Consider the following 20,220-nt stretch of genomic DNA (forward strand, 5'->3'; position numbering starts at 1 on the left):
GGGATCCATCGGCACAAAAAACACATTATTTCATCTTTTTGGGAGGCGCCCACTGCCACCTTGCAATAACTTCAAATCGCTTTTCTACAGACACCAGAAACGGAACAACAGTGCGCACCAGACAGCCCCCCTAGACTCAGGCAGGATGAGGTGACCCCAATAACATGAATTCTTCTATTGCGACAACCTAGAGGGCGGGTTTAGGCAAAGGATTTCTTGAAGAGTCCAGTCCTAAGAAGCTTCCTGAATCAGATATAGTTTGGTTCAATCCTGATTTGGGGGTCTGGGTCGTTCCACAGTTTTGAGCCTTATAGGCCCAAGGATCGCCCGCCCTTCCGTGGGCTTTGTAGGTCAAGGGCTCGTGTGCTAAACTATCGCACCCTGACACTTCTCCTCTGCCCAGTGACCCTGCGCCTCTCCACAGGACACTCTGGCCATTCTCATCTGCCAAGTGACCCCTGTGCCTCTCCACAGGACACTGTGGCCCTTCTCATCTGTCCAGTGACACCTGTGCCTCTCCACAGGACACTCTGGCCCTTCCCCTCTGCCCAGTGACACCTGTGCCTCTCCACAGGACACTCTGGCGCTTCTCCTCTGTCCAGTGACACCTGTGCTTCTCCACAGGAAACTGTGGCCCTTCTCATCTGTCCAGTGACACCTGTGCCTCTCCACAGGACACTCTGGCCCTTCCCCTCTGCCCAGTGACACCTGTGCCTCTCCACAGGACACTCTGGCCCCTCTCCTCTGCCCAGTGACCCCTGTGCCTCTCCACAGGACACTCTGGCTCTTCTCCTCTGCCCAGTGACACCTGTGCCTCTCCACAGGACACCCTGGCCCTTCTCCTCTGCCCAGTGACACCTGTGCCTCTCCACAGGACACCTTGGCCCTTCTCCTCTGCCCAGCTGCCCAGTGACCCCTGTGCCTCTCCACAGGACACTCTGGCCCTTTTCATCTGCCCAGTGACACCTGTGCCTCTCCACAGGACACTGTGGCCCTTCTCCTCCGCCAAGTGACCCCCGTGCCTCTCCACAGGACACTGTGGCCCTTCTCCATTGTCCAGTGACCCCTGTGCCTCTCCACAGGACACTGTGGCCCTTCTCCATTGTCCAGTGACCCCTGTGCCTCTCCACAGGACACTGTGGCCCTTCTCCATTGTCCAGTGACCCCTGTGCCTCTCCACAGGACACTCTGGCCCTTCTCATCTGCCAAGTGACCCCTGTGCCTCTCCACAGGACACTGTAGCCCTTCTCATCTGCCAAGTGACCACTGTGCCTCTCCACAGGACACTCTGGCACTTCTCATCTGCCAAGTGACCCCCATGCCTCTCCACAGGACACTCTGGCCCTTCTCATCTGCCAAGTGACCCCGTGCCTCTCCACAGGACACTCTGGCCCTTCTCATCTGCCAAGTGACACCTGTGCCTCTCCACAGGACACTCTGGCCCTTCTCCTCTGCCCAGTGACCCCTGTGCCTCTCCACAGGACACTGTGGCCCTTCTCATCTGCCAAGTGACCCTCGTGCCTCTCCACAGGACACTCTGGCCCTTCTCATCTGCCAAGTGACCCCTGCGCCTCTCCACAGGACACTCTGGCCCTTCTCATCTGCCAAGTGACCCCTGTGCCTCTCCACAGGACACTGTGGCCCTTCTCATCTGTCCAGTGACACCTGTGCCTCTCCACAGGACACCCTGGCCCTTCTCCTCTGCCCAGTGACACCTGTGCCTCTCCACAGGACACCTTGGCCCTTCTCCTCTGCCCAGCTGCCCAGTGACCCCTGTGCCTCTCCACAGGACAATCTGGCCCTTTTCATCTGCCCAGTGACACCTGTGCCTCTCCACAGGACACTGTGGCCCTTCTCCTCCGCCAAGTGACCCCCGTGCCTCTCCACAGGACACTGTGGCCCTTCTCCATTGTCCAGTGACCCCTGTGCCTCTCCACAGGACACTGTGGCCCTTCTCCATTGTCCAGTGACCCCTGTGCCTCTCCACAGGACACTGTGGCCCTTCTCCATTGTCCAGTGGCCCCTGTGCCTCTCCACAGGACACTGTGGCCCTTCTCATCTGCCAAGTGACCCCTGTGCCTCTCCACAGGACACTGTAGCCCTTCTCATCTGCCAAGTGACCACTGTGCCTCTCCACAGGACACTCTGGCACTTCTCATCTGCCAAGTGACCCCCATGCCTCTCCACAGGACACTCTGGCCCTTCTCATCTGCCAAGTGACCCCGTGCCTCTCCACAGGACACTCTGGCCCTTCTCATCTGCCAAGTGACACCTGTGCCTCTCCACAGGACACTCTGGCCCTTCTCCTCTGCCCAGTGACCCCTGTGCCTCTCCACAGGACACTGTGGCCCTTCTCATCTGCCAAGTGACCCTCGTGCCTCTCCACAGGACACTCTGGCCCTTCTCATCTGCCAAGTGACCCCTGCGCCTCTCCACAGGACACTCTGGCCCTTCTCATCTGCCAAGTGACCCCTGTGCCTCTCCACAGGACACTGTGGCCCTTCTCATCTGTCCAGTGACACCTGTGCCTCTCCACAGGACACTCTGGCCCTTCCCCTCTGCCCAGTGACACCTGTGCCTCTCCACAAGACACTCTGGCCCCTCTCCTCTGCCCAGTGACCCCTGTGCCTCTCCACAGGACACTCTGGCTCTTCTCCTCTGCCCAGTGACACCTGTGCCTCTCCACAGGACACCCTGGCCCTTCTCCTCTGCCCAGTGACACCTGTGCCTCTCCACAGGACACCTTGGCCCTTCTCCTCTGCCCAGTGACCCCTGTGCCTCTCCACAGGACACTCTGGCCCTTTTCATCTGCCCAGTGACACATGTGCCTCTCCACAGGACACTGTGGCCCTTCTCCACTGCCAAGTGACCCCCGTGCCTCTCCACAGGACACTGTGGCCCTTCTCCATTGTCCAGTGACCCCTGTGCCTCTCCACAGGACACTGTGGCCCTTCTCCATTGTCCAGTGACCCATGTGCCTCTCCACAGGACACTGTGGCCCTTCTCCATTGTCCAGTGACCCCTGTGCCTCTCCACAGGACACTCTGGCCCTTCCCATCTGCCAAGTGACCCCTGTGCCTCTCCACAGGACACTGTAGCCCTTCTCATCTGCCAAGTGACCCCCATGCCTCTCCACATGACACTCTGGCCCTTCTCATCTGCCAAGTGACCCCGTGCCTCTCCACAGGACACTCTGGCCCTTCTCATCTGCCAAGTGACACCTGTGCCTCTCTACAGGACACTCTGGCCCTTCTCCTCTGCCCAGTGACCCCTGTGCCTCTCCACAGGACACTGTGGCCCTTCTCATCTGCCAAGTGACCCCTGTGCCTCTCCACAGGACACTCTGGCCCTTCTCCTCTGCCAAGTGACCCCTGTGCCTCCACAGGACACTCTGGCCATTCTCCTCTGCCAAGTGACCCCTGTTCCTCTCCACAGGACACTCTGGCCCTTCTCCTCTGCCCAGCGACCATTGTGCCTCTCCACAGGACACTGTGGTCCTTCTGCTCTGCCCAGTGACCCCTGTGCTGCACCAGCGGACACTCTGGCTAACCTCTTCTACCCAGTGACCCCTGTGCCTCTCCACAGGACACTGTGGCCCTTATCATCTGCCAAGTGACCCCCGTGCCTCTCCACAGGACACTCTGGCCCTTCTCCTCTGCCAAGTGACCCCTGTGCCTCTCCACAGGACACTCTGGCCCTTCTCCTCTGCCAAGTGACCCCTGTGCCTCTCCATAGGACACTTTGGCCCTTCTCCATTGTCCAGTGACCCCTGTGCCTCTCCACAGGACACTCTGGCCCTTCTCCTCTGCCCAGTGACACCTGTGCCTCTCCACAGGACACCCTGGCCCTTCTCCTCTGCCCAGTGACCCCTGTGCCTCTCCACAGGACACTGTGGCCCTTCTCATCTGCCAAGTGACACCTGTGCCTCTCCACAGGACACTGTGGCCCTTCTCCATTGGCCAGTGACCCCTGTGCCTTTCCACAGGACACTCTGGCCCTTCTCATCTGCCAAGTGACACCTGTGCCTCTCCTCAGGACACTCTGGCCCTTCTCCTCTGCCCAGTGACCCCTGTGCCTCTCCACAGGACACTGTGGCCCTTCTCATCTGCCAAGTGACCCCCGTGCCTCTCCACAGGACACTCTGGCCCTTCTCCTCTGCCAAGGGACCCCTGTGCCTCTCCACAGGACATTCTGACCCTTTTCCTCTGCCAAGTGACCCCTATTCCTCTCCACGGGACACTCTGGCCCTTCTCCTCTGCCCTGTGACCATTGTGCCTCTCCACAGGATACTGTGGTCCTTCTGCTCTGCCAAGTGACCCCTGTGCCTCTCCACAGGACACTCTGGCCCTTCTCCTCTGCCAAGTGACCCCTGTGCCTCTCCATAGGACACTTTGGCCCTTCTCCATTGTCCAGTGACCCCTGTGCCTCTCCACAGGACACTCTGGCCCTTCTCCTCTGCCCAGTGACACCTGTGCCTCTCCACAGGACACCCTGGCCCTTCTCCTCTGCCCAGTGACCCCTGTGCCTCTCCACAGGACACTGTGGCCCTTCTCATCTGCCAAGTGACACCTGTGCCTCTCCACAGGACACTGTGGCCCTTCTCCATTGGCCAGTGACCCCTGTGCCTCTCCACAGGACACTCTGGCCCTTCTCCTCTGCCCAGTGACACCTGTGCCTCTCCACAGGACACCCTGGCCCTTCTCCTCTGCCCAGTGACCCCTGTGCCTCTCCACAGGACACTGTGGCCCTTCTCATCTGCCAAGTGACACCTGTGCCTCTCCACAGGACACTGTGGCCCTTCTCCATTGGCCAGTGACCCCTGTGCCTTTCCACAGGACACTCTGGCCCTTCTCATCTGCCAAGTGACACCTGTGCCTCTCCTCAGGACACTCTGGCCCTTCTCCTCTGCCCAGTGACCCCTGTGCCTCTCCACAGGACACTGTGGCCCTTCTCATCTGCCAAGTGACCCCCGTGCCTCTCCACAGGACACTCTGGCCCTTCTCCTCTGCCAAGGGACCCCTGTGCCTCTCCACAGGACATTCTGACCCTTTTCCTCTGCCAAGTGACCCCTATTCCTCTCCACGGGACACTCTGGCCCTTCTCCTCTGCCCTGTGACCATTGTGCCTCTCCACAGGATACTGTGGTCCTTCTGCTCTGCCCAGTGACCCCCGTGCTGCACCAGCGGACACTCTGGCTAATCTCTTCTGCCCAGTGACCCCTGTGCCTCTCCACAGGACACTGTGGCCCTTATCATCTGCCAAGTGACCCCTGTGCCTCTCCACAGGACACTCTGGCCCTTCTCCTCTGCCAAGTGACCCCTGTGCCTCTCCACAGGACACTGTGGCCCTTCTCCTCTGCCAAGTGACCCCTGTGCCTTTCCACAGGACACTGTGGCCCTTCTCCATTGTCCAGTGACCCCTGTGCCTCTCCACAGGACACTCTGGCCCTTCTCCTCTGCCCAGTGACCCCGTTGCCTCTCCACAGGACACTCTGGCCCTTCTCCTCTGCCCAGTGACCCCTGTGCTTCACCAGCAGACACTCTGGCTAATCCCTTCTGCCCAGTGACCCCTGTGCCTCTCCACAGGACACTGTCACCTTTTTCCATTGTCCAGTGACCCCTGTTCCTCTCCACAGGACACTCTGGCCCTTCTCCTCTGCCCAGTGAACCCTGTGCCTCTCCACAGGACACTCTGGCCCTTCTCCTCTGCCCGGTGACCCCTGCGCCTCTCCACAGGACACTGTGGCTCATCTCCTCTGCCCCGTGACCCCTGTGCTGCACCAACAGACACTCTGGCTAATCTCTTCTGCCCAGTGACCCCTGTGCTGCACCAGCAGACACTCTGGCTAATCTCTTATGCCCAGTGACCCCTGTGGCGCACCACTAGGCACCCTCCTTCACCTCCAGTACTGTATTTGCTCCCACAATAGGCTCCCTGGTCTGTGAGCTCACCTGAGCGGGTGTCAGGTGCCCGCGCCAGGCCCTCGCAGCCTTGCCCAGAGAGGACGGGCCCTGGAGCAGGTTGGGACACCTCCCTTGTGCAGGGAGCCAGCATCTCTGGCACTTTGTGCTGACTGAAAATACCTGCCCGACAGGAGCAGAGCCGGCCCAGGTCCTGTTACGCAGCAGCAGGAGGGGTCACCAGTGTCTCTATGCGAGCTCCATGGGAGATGCCTGCTCACTTCTATCAGGGAGCGGATCTGCACCTCCTGCCCGAGCTCCCTCAATGGTTAACCTGACTCAATCTGAGCCCCAGCCAATGAGGGGCGAGACGGGCAGGCACTGAAGAACCTGCACCCTGCGCCACCAGCTCACCACTGACAGCTGGACACCAACACCAGGAGCCAAGACACCAGCAAGGCCTGCCTTTGGAAGCCACCTGAGACACCAGCATGTCCCCCCTGAGCCAGCTGCTGCCCCTTGCCCTGCTGCTCCTGGGCCTGGTGGTCTGCCGGGGGCAGCTAGGCCGCAAGGCCTCGGAACTCGACGTCTACGGGCAGGTGGTGGCGCTTCTGGCGCCAGAAGAAGGCCTCTTGGACACTGGCGGCGTGAGCGCCTTTTTAAGAGTCTTGGAGAGCCGTGTGCAGTGCGCCGAGGAGCCGTGTGGAAAGGTAGGGACCGGGCTCGCCAGCCTCCCAAGGCACCGGGAGCAAAAGGGAGCCGGGCGGGGGCCGGGGAGGGCAAGGTTCAGGCTCTGCTGGCAGCGCTGGGCCAGGAGGAGGGCAGAGTCCTGAGGGAGCGGCGGCTGCCTGCAGAGCAGAGGAAGGTCCAACCAAGGAGAAGGGAGGGAGGGGGTGAGGGACAAGAGACAGGGCACACCAGCCAAGGGCAAGGACTTCAGACCAGGGGGTGTGAGGGGCACTGACTGGGGAGCCCTGGGAGGCCCACACCAGAGGACAGGGCACCCCCTCCCGAGACAAGAGCCACCGACCAGGGGGTGTGAGGGTACTGGCTGGGGAGCCCTGGGAGGCCCACACCAGAGGACAAGGCACCCCCTCCCGGGACAAGAGCCACCGACCAGGGGGTGTGATGGGTACTGACTGGGGAGCCCTGGGAGGCCCACACCAGAGGACAGGGCACCCCCTCCCGAGACAAGAGCCACCGACCAGGGGGTGTGATGGGTACTGACTGGGGAGCCCTGGGAGGCCCACACCAGAGGACAGGGCACCCCTTCCCGGGACAAGAGCCACCGACCAGGGGGTGTGAGGGTTACTGACTGGAGAGGCCCACACCAGAGGATTGGGCACCCCCTCCCGAGACAAGAGCCACCGACCAGGGGGTGTGATGGGTACTGACTGGGGAGCCCTGGGAGGCCCACACCAGAGGACAGGGCACCCCTTCCCGAGACAAGAGCCACCGACCAGGGGGTGTGATGGGTACTGACTGGGGATTCCTGGGAGGCCCACACCAGAGGACAGGGCACCCCCTCCCGGGACAAGAGCCACCGACCAGGGGGTGTGAGGGTACTGACTGGGGAGGCCCACACCAGAGGATTGGGCATCCCCTCCCGAGACAAGAGCCACCGACCAAGGGGTGTGATGGGTACTGACTGGGGAGCCCTGGGAGGCTCTCACCGGAAAGCAGGGCACCCCCTCCCGAGACAAGAGCCACCGACCAGGGGTGTGATGGGTACTGATTGGGGAGCCCTGGGAGGCTCTCACCGGAAGGCAGGGCACACCTAGCAGCAGCAAGGACCACCATAGGCGACTGGGCCCCCCATTCAAGGACAGGGGGAGGGGCACACCTGGAGGAGACCAGGGAAGTTCACACCAGGATAGAGGGAACCCTATCCATGGTCAAGAGGCCACATGGGTTTGAGGGCAGAGGCTGAGGGGTCCTGGGGCCCAAACACCAGGACTGTGAGGGAGGCAGCTGTGGAGCACAAACACCAGGACTGTGAGGGAGGCAGCTGTGGGGCACAAACACCAGGACTGTGAGGGAGGCAGCTGTGGGGCACAAACACCAGGACTGTGAGGGAGGCAGCTGTGGAGCACAAACACCAGGACTGTGAGGGAGGCAGCTGTGGAGCACAAACACCAGGACTGTGAGGGAGGCAGCTGTGGGGCACAAACACCAGGACTGTGAGGGAGGCAGCTGTGGGGCACAAACACCAGGACTGTGAGGGAGGCAGCTGTGGAGCACAAACACCAGGACTGTGAGGGAGGCAGCTGTGGAGCACAAACACCAGGACTGTGAGGGAGGCAGCTGTGGAGCACAAACACCAGGACTGTGAGGGAGGCAGCTGTGGGGCACAAACACCAGGACTGTGAGGGAGGCAGCTGTGGGGCACAAACACCAGGACTGTGAGGGAGGCAGCTGTGGGGCACAAACACCAGGACTGTGAGGGAGGCAGCTGTGGAGCACAAACACCAGGACTGTGAGGGAGGCAGCTGTGGAGCACAAACACCAGGACTGTGAGGGAGGCAGCTGTGGAGCACAAACACCAGGACTGTGAGGGAGGCAGCTGTGGGGCACAAACACCAGGACTGTGAGGGAGGCAGCTGTGGGGCACAAACACCAGGACTGTGAGGGAGGCAGCTGTGGAGCACAAACACCAGGACTGTGAGGGAGGCAGCTGTGGAGCACAAACACCAGGACTGTGAGGGAGGCAGCTGTGGAGCCTTCAGAAGGCCACACCCTGGGAAGAGGAATATAGACAGAGTCTGGACTTGAGATGGTGTGCAGGGTCAGGTCTACAGGAGTTGGCGACCAGGGGCTGCCGTGCATGAGTTGTTGTACAGGAGCCAGTGTTGTATAACAATAGGTGTATTGGGGCGTGTGTCCAGAAGCTTGCGTCCAGTTCTGATGTACAGGAGGGGGGCCTCAGGAGGTGGTGTATAGAAGCTGGTGTGAAGGAACCGGTGTTAAAGAGATGTTGTACAGGAACAGGTGCACAGGAGCTGGTGTACAGGTGCACCGGAGCTGGTGTACAGGGACAGGAGTACATGCTTTGGTGCACAGGAGATAGTGTTAAAGAGATGTTTACAGGAACAGGGGCACAGGAGCTGCTGTCCAGGGGCTGGTGTATATAAGCTGGTGTACAGGAACCGGTGTTAAAGAGATGTTGTACAGGAACAGGGGCACAGGAGCTGGTGCACAGGGGCTGGAGTATATGAGCTGCGGCACAGGAGCTGGTGATAAAGAGATGTTGTACAGGAACAGGGGCACAGGAGCTTCTGTACAGGGTCTGGTGCACAGGAGCTGGTAATAAAGAGATGTTGTACAGGAACAGGGGCACAGGAGCTAGTGCACAGGGGCTGGAGTATATGAGCTGGGGCGCAGGAGCTGGTGATAAAGAGATGTTGTACAGGAACAGGGGCACAGGAGCCGATGTACAGGGGCTGGCGTATATGAGCTGGTGCACAGGAGCTGGTGATAAAGAGATGTTGTACAGGAACAGGGGCACAGGAGCTGATGTACAGGGGCTGGTGCACAGGAGCTGGTGATAAAGAGATGTACAGGAACAGGGGCACAGGAGCTGCTGTACAGGGGCTGGTGCACATGAGCTGGTGATAAAGAGATGTACAGGAACAGGGGCACAGGAGCTGATGTACAGGGGCTGGTGCACAGGAACTGGTGATAAAGAGATGTTGTACAGGAACAGGTGCACTGGAGCTGGTGCACAGGGACTGGAGTATATGAGCTGCGGCACATGAGCCGGTGTGCAGGGGTTGGATTATATGAGCTGCTGCACAGGAGCTGGTGTTAAAGAGATGTTGTACAGGAACAGGGGCACAGGAGCTGCTGTACAGGGGCTGGTGCACAGGAGCTGGTGATAAAGAGATGTTATACAGGAACAGGGGCACAGGAGCTGCTGTACAGGGGCTGGTGCACAGGAGCTGGTGATAAAGAGATGTTGTACATGAACGGGCACATGAGCTGCTGTATAGGGGCTGGTACACAGGAGCTAGTGATAAAGAGATGTTGTACAGGAACAGGGGCACAGGAGCTGCTGTACAGGGGCTGGTGCACAGGAGCTGGTGATAAAGAGATGTTGTACAGGAACAGGGGCACAGGAGCTGCTGTACAGGGGCTGGTGCACAGGAGCTGGTGATAAAGAGATGTTGTACAGGAACAGGGGCACATGAGCTGCTGTACAGGGGCTGGAGTATATGAGCTGGTGCACATGAGCTGGTGATAAAGAGATGTTGTACAGGAACAGGTGCACTGGAGTTGGTGCACAGGGGCTGGAGTTTATGAGCTGGGGCACAGGAGCCGGTGTTAAAGAGATGTTGTACAGGAACAGGGGTACAGGAGCTGGTGTTAAAGAGATGTTGTACAGGATCAGGGGTACAGGAGCCGGTGTTAAATAGATGTTGTACAGGATCAGGGGTACAGGAGCTGGTGTACACAATATGTGCCCAGTTCTGCTGTACAGGAGTGGGGCTTCGGAAGGTGGGATACATGGTACATGTGCAGATGGGCTGGTGGGCAGGAGCAGGTGTACAGGTCATGAGATGCCGAAGAAGATGTATAGGAGCAGGTTTGCAGGGGCTGTTTACAGGGGAAGAGATACGGATGCTGGCATACAGGAGTAGTGTATGGATGGTGGTGTACATGAGCTGTGCACAGAAGACGAGGTACAGGTGCTGTGGACAGGGGACGAGGTACAGGTGCTGGCGTACACGAGCTGCATACAAGTGCTGGATTACATGTGCTGTGTACAGAAGACTAGGTACAGGTGCTGGTGTACATGAGCTGTGCACAGAAGACGAGGTACAGCTGCTGTGGCAGGAGGTGAGGTACAGGTGCTGGTGTACAGGAGCTGTATGTTGGATCTGGTGTGCAGGAGCTGTGTACAGGAGGTGAGGTGCAGGTGCTGGTGTACACAAGCATACAGGTGCTAGTGTAGTCGAGCTGTATACTGGTGCTGGTGTACACGAGCTGCATACAGGTGCTAGTGTACTCGAGTTGTATACTGCTGCTGGTGTACACGAGCTGCATACAGGTGCTGGTGTACTCGAGCAGCATACAGGTTCTAGTGAAGTGAAGCTGTATTCTGGTGCTGGTGTACACGAGCTTCATACAGGTGCTGGTGTACTGGAGCTGTATACTGGTGCTGGTGTACACGAACAGCATACAGGTGCTAGTGAAGTGGAGCTGTATACTGGTGCTGGTGTACTCGAGCTGTATACTGGTGCTGGTGTACACGAACAGCATACAGGTGCTAGTGAAGTGGAGCTGTATACTGGTGCTGGTGTACACGAGCCTCATACAGGTGCTGGTGTACTCGAGCTGTATACTGGTGCTGGTGTACACGAGCAGCATACAGGTGCTAGTGAAGTGGAGCTGTATACTGGTGCTGGTGTACACGAGCTGCATACAGGTGTCGTGCTAGTGAAGTGGAGCTGTATACTGGTGCTGGTGTACACGAGCTTCATACAGGTGCTGGTGTACTCGAGCTGTATACTGGTGCTGGTGTACACGAGTAGCATACAGGTGCTAGTGAAGTGAGCTGTATACTGGTGCTGGTGTACACGAGCTGCATACAGGTGCTAGTGTAGTCGAGCTGTATACTGGTGTTGGTGTACACGAGCTGCATACAGGTGCTGGTTTACAGGAGCTGTGCACAGGCGAGGAGATACAAGTGCTGGTGTACACGAGCTGCATACAGGTGCTAGTTTTCTCGAGCTGTATACTACTGCTGGTGTACACGAGCTGCATACAGGTGCTGGTGTACTCGAGCTGTATACTGCTGCTGGTGTACACGAGCTGCATACAGGTGCTGGTGTACTCGAGCTGTATACTGCTGCTGGTGTACACGAGCTGCATACAGGTGCTAGTGTTCTCGAGCTGTATACTGCTGCTGGTGTACACGAGCTGCATACAGGTGCTAGTGTTCTCGAGCTGTATACTGCTGCTGGTGTACACGAGCTGCATACAGGTGCTAGTGTTCTCGAGCTGTATACTGCTGCTGGTGTACACGAGCTGCATACAGGTGCTAGTGTTCTCGAGCTGTATACTGCTGCTGGTGTACACGAGCTGCATACAGGTGCTAGTGTTCTCGAGCTGTATACTGCTGCTGGTGTACACGAGCTGCATACAGGTGCTGGTGTACTCGAGCTGTATACTGCTGCTGGTGTACACGAGCTGCATACAGGTGCTGGTGTACTCGAGCTGTAGGCGGGTGCTGATGTACAGGAGCTGTGCACAGGGGGCGTGATACAGGCTTGTGATAGAAGAAAGAGGAAAGGACTCAGGAAAGGAACGAGGAAGCTGTGACTGAGGGAAGAGGCGGCTCCGAGCAGGAAGTCAGACACTAACGAAGGGGAATCCCCAGCCCTGGTCCCTGCGGCGATAGGCCAGGGAGGGGGGAAGAGAGACAGAGAGAGGAAGACAGGGGGGACGGAAGAGAGAACAAGAGAGACAAAGAGGAGAGACGAGGAAGAGAGAGAGGGAGAGAGGGGGAAGGGGGAAAAGAGAGGAAGAGCGAGAGCGACATAGAGAAAAGTTAAAGGGGTGAGGCAAGGAGTGAAAAAAAGGATAATAAAGGGCCAAAGAAAGAGTAGAGGTGGGAGAAAATAAAGCAAGAGCCAAAGGAAGCAAAAGAAGGATATAAAGGAGAAAAGAAACTGAGAAACAAGGAAAGAAATAAGAAGACAAATGATAAGCAAGTAGCGTAAAAAGAATGGAGCAAAACAGCTAAAATATCCAGAACAATAGAAAAATAATATGAGTGGAAGAACTTAAAAGAGAAAATAAAGAAGTCAAGAGGGAACGAACAAAAGAAATAACAAAAGGAAGCAAGAGCGAGTGAGAAAAAAAAGAAAGACAGAACGAAAAACCGATAAAGATGGGAGATATAGAACAGAAGCAGGGAACAAGCATTGACAAAGCCAATAGGTCTCACCCATGCGAGAGCTGTTGGCTTTTTGCGAAGGGTTTTAGCCATTAAGTACACCAGTGTGGCTGCTGTTCAGCATGGCTAAAGGCTTGTGGCATGGAGGGGGGTGAGGTGGATTAGAGTGGAGTGGGGTAGATTGGGGTAGAGTGGATTGGGGTAGATTGGCATTCTGTGGAGTGGGGATAGAGTGGAGTAGATTGTAGTGGGGAGGAGTGGGGTAGATTGGGGTAGATTGGTGTGGGTCAGATTGAAGTGGAGTAGATTGGAGTGGGGGAGTTGTGTAGATTAGTGTGGTAGATTGGAGTGGGGTAAAGTGGTGTGGGGTAGAATGGGATGGGGTGAGGTAGCTTGCAGTGGGGTAGATTGGAGTAGAATGTGGTAGATTGGGGTGTGGGATAGAGTGGAGTGGTATGGGGTGGATTGGGATGGCATGAGGTAGATCAGAGAGGGATGAGGGGGTGGAGTGGAGTATAGTAGATTGGGGTAGATTGGAGTAGGGCAGATTTGAGTGTGGGAGTGGGGTAGATTGAATTGGGGTGAAGTGGAGTGTTGTGGTTCGGGTAGAGTGGAGTGGGATATATTGGGGTAGATTAGAGTGGAGTATATTAGGGTGGAGTGGGTTAAAGTAAAATGGGGTAGATTGAGGTGGGATAGATTGGGTGGATTATGGTAGAGTAGGTTGGGGTGAAATGGGTAGATTGGAGTGGAGTGGGGTAGATTGGAATGAGATAGATAGGAGTTGGGTAGATTGTGGGAGACTGGAGTGGGGTAGATTTTGTGAGTGGGGTAGATTGGGGTGGAGTGGGGTAGATTTGAGTGGAGAGGAGTAGGATAGATTGCAGTGGAGTTTGGACTGAAGTGGGGTAAATTGGACTGGAGTACAATGGAGTGGCATGGAGTGCAGTAGAGTGGAGTGTGGTAGATTGGTTTGGAGTCGGGTAGATTGGAGTGGAGTGGGTTGGATTGGGGTATACTGGCGTGAGGTGGATTGGGATACATTGGAGTGAGGTAGATTGGTGTGGTGTCGGGTAGATTGGAGTGGAGTGGGTTGGATTGGGGTATACTGGCGTGAGGTGGATTGGGATACATTGGAGTGAGGTAGATTGGTGTGGTGTAGGGTAGATTGGAGTGGAGTGGGTTGGATTGGGTTATACTGGCGTGAGGTGGATTGGGATACATTGGAGTGAGGTAGATTGGTTTGGAGTCGGGTAGATTGGAGTGGAGTGGGTTGGATTGGGGTATACTGGCGTGAGGTGGATTGGGATACATTGGAGTGAGGTAGATTGGTGTGGTGTAGGGTAGATTGGAGTGGAGTGGGTTGGATTGGGTTATACTGGCGTGAGGTGGATTGGGATACATTGGAGTGAGGTAGATTGGTTTGGAGTCGGGTAGATTGGAGTGGAGTGGGTTGGATTGGGGTATACTGGCATGAGGTGGATTGGGATACATTGGAGTGAGGTAGATTGGTGTGGTGTAGGGTAGATTGGAGTGGAGTGGGTTGGATTGGGGTATACTGGCGTGAGGTGGATTGGGATACATTGGAGTGAGGTAGATTGGTGTGGTGTAGGGTAGATTGGAGTGGAGTGGGTTGGATTGGGGTATACTGGCATGAGGTGGATTGGGATACACTGGAGTGAGGGAGATTGGTGTGGTGTAGGGTTGATTGGGGTGGAGTGGGTTGGATTGGGGTATACTGGTGTGAGGTGGATTGGGATACATTGGAGTGACGTAGATTGGTTTGGAGTCGGGTAGATTGGAGTGGAGTGGGTTGGATTGGGGTATACTGGAGTGAGGTGGATTGGGATACATTGGAGTGAGGTAGATTGGTGTGGTGTAGGGTAGATTGGAGTGGAGTGGGTTGGATTGGGGTATACTGGTGTGAGGTGGATTGGGATACATTGGAGTGAGGTAGATTGGTATGGTGTAGGGTACACTGGGGTAGACTGAAGCAAAGTTTGGTAGATTTAAGTGTTGTGCTGTAGGTTGGGGTGAAGTGGGGTTGATTGGGTTAGAGTGGAGTAGATTGAATTAGGGTAGATTGCAGTGGGGTGAATTGGAGTGTGGTGGGGTAGATTAGGGTGGGGTGGGTAAAATTGGGTGGGGTAGATTGGAATGGATTAGGCTAGATTGGAGTGGAATGGGGTAGATTGGGTAGAGTGAAGTGGGTTCGATTGGAGTGGAGTAGATTGTAGCAAAGTGGAGTAGGGTGGGGTAGATTGGGATACATTTGAGTGGAGTGGGGCAGATGAGATCGGAGTGGAGTGGCGTAAAGGGTGTGGAGTGAAGGGATGTAGAGTGGAGTGGCACGTTGTGTCATGGAGTGGTGTGGAGGTGAGTGGCATGGCATGTCATAATGTCTTAGAGTGGAGGGGTGTAGAGTGGAGTGGCATGTCGGAGAGTGGAGTGGTGTAGAATGGAGTGGTGTAGAATGGAGTGGAAGGGCATAGAGTGGAGTGCAGTGGAGTGAATTAGAGTAGTGTTTGCATGGTGTGGTAGGCACTGCCATTACAGACAACACATTGTCAATTCAAATGACCATTACATTTGCACCGAAATACGGTTTTACTGCACACTAACAATAATGTGTGCAAATGGGATTTGATTGTATTCAAATATTTATTTCCACCACACTTCAAAATTACAAAAAAGGGCGACATTTGTACTAATTCTGGTATATTCTGAAACATCAGCACAGTTCAGTTTTTTGCATGAGCTAGAAAAAACAAACACATCGTACACCCTCTCCTCTGACATGGATATTCAGCACGATGGTCGAATAAATGTCCTCACTTTGAAGTTACAAAAGAGTGACCTCTGTAAGGTCTGATTTGTGCAATGACTCTCTTTATAGTTTATTTGTGTAATATCTGTGTAGAGTGCCTATGTCTGTGTAATATCGGTGTGTAATATATGTGTGCAGTGACTCTCTTTATTGTATATTTGTGTAATATCTGTGTAGAGTGCCTATGTCTGTGTAATATCTGTGTGTAATATATGTGTGCAGTGACTCTCTTTATTGCATATTTGTGTAATATCTGTGTAGAGTGCCTATGTCTGTGTAATATCTGTGTGTAATATATGTGTGCAGTGACTCTCTTTATTGTATATTTGTGTAATATCTGTGTAGAGTGCCTATGTCTGTGTAATATCTGTGTGTAATATATGTGTGCAGTGACACTCTTTATTGTATATTTGTGTAATATCTGTGTAGATTGCTTGTGTCTCTCTGCACAGTGACTCTCTTTATACTTTGTGTAATATTTGTGGGAAAAGTGACTGTGTCTGTGTAATATTCGCCTGTGATGGCTGCATGCAGTGACTCCCTTTATAGTTTATTTGTGTAAGAGGTGTGGCTCACTGGTTAGAGGCGGCAGACCCGTAATCAGAGAATTGGCCAGGGACCAGGGTTCAATTCCCGACGCGGCAGGGTTGTGGACCAGGGTCAAAACGGACTCGATAATTCTCGCCTCGGTACCTACTCTAACCAGGAACACACTCGGCAACTCTGGGCATTAAGCTTGCCTCATCTCTACAACGGCCCCCCACAGACGCCAGGGATGCCTGGTTTCACCTTTGAGATACCCAGAAAGGGACCATCTCACAGGGATAGCCAGGATGGGTTCCCCAGCGGTCTACAGCGCCGGGACGCCCCGTTGCTGGGGCAGCTGTGCGCTTTACAAGTCTACAACATTTACATTTTACATTTAATATCTGTGTAGAGTGCCTTTGTCTGTGTAATATCTGTGTGTAATATATGTGTGCAGTGACTCTCTTTATTGTATATTTGTGTAATATCTGTGTAGAGTGCCTATGTCTGTGTAATATCTGTGTGTAATATATGTGTGCAGTGACTCTCTTTATTGCATATTTGTGTAATATCTGTGTAGAGTGCCTATGTCTGTGTAATATCTGTGTGTAATATATGTGTGCAGTGACTCTCTTTATTGTATATTTGTGTAATATCTGTGTAGAGTGCCTATGTCTGTGTAATATCTGTGTGTAATATATGTGTGCAGTGACTCTCTTTATTGTATATTTGTGTAATATCTGTGTAGATTGCTTGTGTCTCTGCACAGTGACTCTCTTTATACTTTATGTAATATTTGTGGGAAAAGTGACTGTGTCTGTGTAATATTCGCCTGTAATGTCTGCATGCACTGACTCTTTTTATATATTTTATTTGTTTAATATTTGTGAACAGTGACTGTGTCTGTGTAATATTCGCCTGTAATGGCTGCATACAGTGACTCCCTTTATAGTTTATTTGTGTAATATCTGTGTAGAGTGCCTTTGTCTGTGTAATGTATGTGTGCAGTGACTCTCTTTATTGTATATTTGTGTAATATCTGTGTAGAGTGCCTATGTCTGTGTAATATCTGTGTGTAATATATGTGTGCAGTGACTCTCTTTATTGCACATTTGTGTAATATCTGTGTAGAGTGCCTATGTCTGTGTAATATCTGTGTGTAATGTATGTGTGCAGTGACTCTCTTTATTGTATATTTGTGTAATATCTGTGTAGATTGCTTGTGTCTCTCTGCACAGTGACTCTCTTTATACTTTGTGTAATATTTGTGAACAGTGACTGTGTCCATGTAATATTCGCCTGTAATGTCTAAATGCAGTGACTCTTTTTATATAGTTTATTTGTGTAATATTTGTGTGGAGTGACTGTGTCCGTGTAATATCCGCCTGTAATGTCTGCATGCAGTGATTCCTTTTACATTTTATTTGTGTAATATTTGTGAATAGTGACTGTGTCCATGTAATATCCGCCTGTAATGTCTGCATGCAGTGACTCTTTTTATATATTTTATTTGTGTAATATTTGTGAACAGTGACTGTGTCCGTGTAATATCCGCCTGTAATGTCTGCATGCAGTGACTCTTTTTATATATTTTATTTGTGTAATATTTGTGAACAGTGACTGTGTCCGTGTAATATCCGCCTGTAATGTCTGCATGCAGGGACTCTTTTTATATATTTTATTTGTGTAATATTTGTGAACAGTGACTGTGTCCGTGTAATATCCGCCTGTAATATCAGCATGCAGGGACTCTTTTTATACATTTTAATTGTGTAATATTTGTGAACAGTGGCTGTGTCCGTGTAATATTCGCCTGTAATGTCTGCATGCAGTGACTCTTTTTATATTTTATTTGTGCAATATTTGGGAACAGTGACTGTGTCCGTGTAATATCCGCCTGTAATGTCTGCATGCAGTGACTCTTTTTATATTTTATTTTTGTAATATTTGTGCTCAGTGACTGTGTCCGTGTAATGTCCGCATGTAATGTGTGAATGCAATGACTCTTTTTATATTTTATTTGTGTAATATTTGTAAACAGTGACTGTGTCCGTGTAATATTTGCCTGTAATGTCTGCATGCAGTGACTCTTTTTACATTTTTTTGTGTGATATTTGTGCGCAGTGACTGTGTCCGTGTAATATTTGCCTTTAATGTCTGCATGCAGTGACTCTTTTTATATTTTATTTGTGTAATATTTGTGAACAGTGACTGTGTCCATGTAATATTTGCCTGTAATGTCTGCATGCAGTGACTCTTTTTATATTTTATTTGTGTAATATTTGTGAACAGTGACTGTGTCCATGTAATATTTGCCTGTGATGTCTGCATGCAGTGACTCTTTTTATAGTTTATTTGTGTAATATTTGTGAACAGTGACTGTGTCCGTGTAATATTTGCCTGTAATGTCTGCTTGCAGGGACTCTTTTTATATTTTATTTGTGTAATATTTGTGAACAGTGACTGTGTCCGTGTAATATTTGCCTGTAATGTCTGCATGCAGTGACTCTTTTTATATTTTATTTGTGTAATATTTGTGAACAGTGACTGTGTCCATCTAATATTTGCCTGTAATGTCTGCTTGCACGGACTCTTTTTATATTTTATTTGTGTAATATTTGTGAACAGTGACTGTGTCCGTGTAATATTTGCCTGTAATGTCTGCATGCAGGGACTCTTTTTATATTTTATTTGTGTAATATTTGTGAACAGTGACTGTGTCCGTGTAATATTTGCCTGTAATGTCTGCTTGCAGGGACTCTTTTTATATTTTATTTGTGTAATATTTGTGAACAGTGACTGTGTCCGTGTAATATCCCCCTGTAATTTCTGCATGAACTGACTCTTTATATTTGACTTGTGTAATATTTGTGCGCAGTGACTGTGTGAGATATGCCTACGAGTGTGTTGTTTACCTGCAATGCCTCTGTAAAGTTTGTGTTTAGTGCCTGTGTACCGGAGTGCGGCCGGGGTGTTATCATACACTGACAGACACTTCACGCATTAGTAGGTGTTCACCCCTTGTTCTTGTGAAGTGTGTAAAGTGTGCGTGCATGTGTGTGTGTCCACCTACGAGGATGAAAGTGTCTGCTAAAGTCACTTAACCCCCTTGATGACACCGCATGAACAGAACACTTTGGGCCCGATTCACAAAGGTAAAATGAGACGAAAGTCTAACTTTAGCACTTTCAGTCGTCTCAAGGGGCACTTACGACTCGTAAATGCCGTTTGTGAATACCAAAAGTTGTAAAGTTAGACTCGAGCCCTTTGTATTTTTAGAGCTAGGTTCGTACACAGCGTGAAACCACAGTCGTGAACAGGGCGTGGGCTGGCAGGAACAGCAGACAATTACAGGGCTCTTACTGCTGTAATGAGAGCAGGCGGGGGCTATTACTGCTGTAATGAGAGCAGGCGGCCCCTGAAGGCGAGGCAGGGAAGCCAGAGTAGGAAAGGGAGGCAGTGGGAGACACTCACGCTCAGACCATCTGAATGCAAGGGGACGAGGGGGGACAGCTTCCCTCTCCTTGCTGGTGGAGTGAGTCCTGTCGGGTCTGTGACCCGGTAGTAATTAACAAGCATTGGCAAAACCAATAGGTGAGGCCTTTGGGACCTGTTGACTTCGCAAATGGTTTTAGAAATATCTTACTGTACATACATTGCATATTTTACGTAAGTAAAGATTACATTTGTTAACATTTGTAAAATATCTTTGCTTTGTATTGGAATTGACTTTACCAAGCATTGGCAAAGCAAGGAGGTCTGTGCTCTAAAAGGCTGAACTATTGCGTCTTGCAATGCTTGTATGGGAAATGGGAGGTGAGCCCATTTAGGTGACCACATGTTTTGAGCCACGCCCCTCATTAGCTAGGTCACAAGAACGCCAAGTACTGTGAGCTGCGATGTGTAAGAAGCAGCACATGCGCCACTACCACACTTTCAACAAGCATTGGCAAAGCCAATAGGTCTCACCTATGCAAGAGCTATTGGCTTTGCCAATGTGCTTTAGCCACGTTGTACTCCGGCGTGGCTGATATTCAGCATGGCTAAAAGTTAGGTATTGTAGGCACGAG

General features: G+C 52.6%; 1 protein-coding gene across 1 annotated transcript in view; it reads left to right on the plus strand.

Annotated features, from left to right (window-relative positions):
- Window positions 1-6,071: 6,071 nt before the first annotated feature.
- Window positions 6,072-20,220, plus strand: part of SLC39A4 (solute carrier family 39 member 4) — a 122,459-nt gene continuing 108,310 nt past the window's right edge. The window contains exon 1 of the mRNA XM_085604355.1: window positions 6,072-6,610. Within this exon, the coding sequence (XP_085460481.1) occupies window positions 6,392-6,610 (219 nt within the window). The 5' untranslated portion in view covers window positions 6,072-6,391. The remainder of the gene's footprint in view (window positions 6,611-20,220) is intronic.

The sequence above is a fragment of the Triturus cristatus genome, chromosome 5_1, assembly GCF_964204655.1.
Source record: "Triturus cristatus chromosome 5_1, aTriCri1.1, whole genome shotgun sequence".
NCBI classification, from domain to species: domain Eukaryota; kingdom Metazoa; phylum Chordata; class Amphibia; order Caudata; family Salamandridae; genus Triturus; species Triturus cristatus.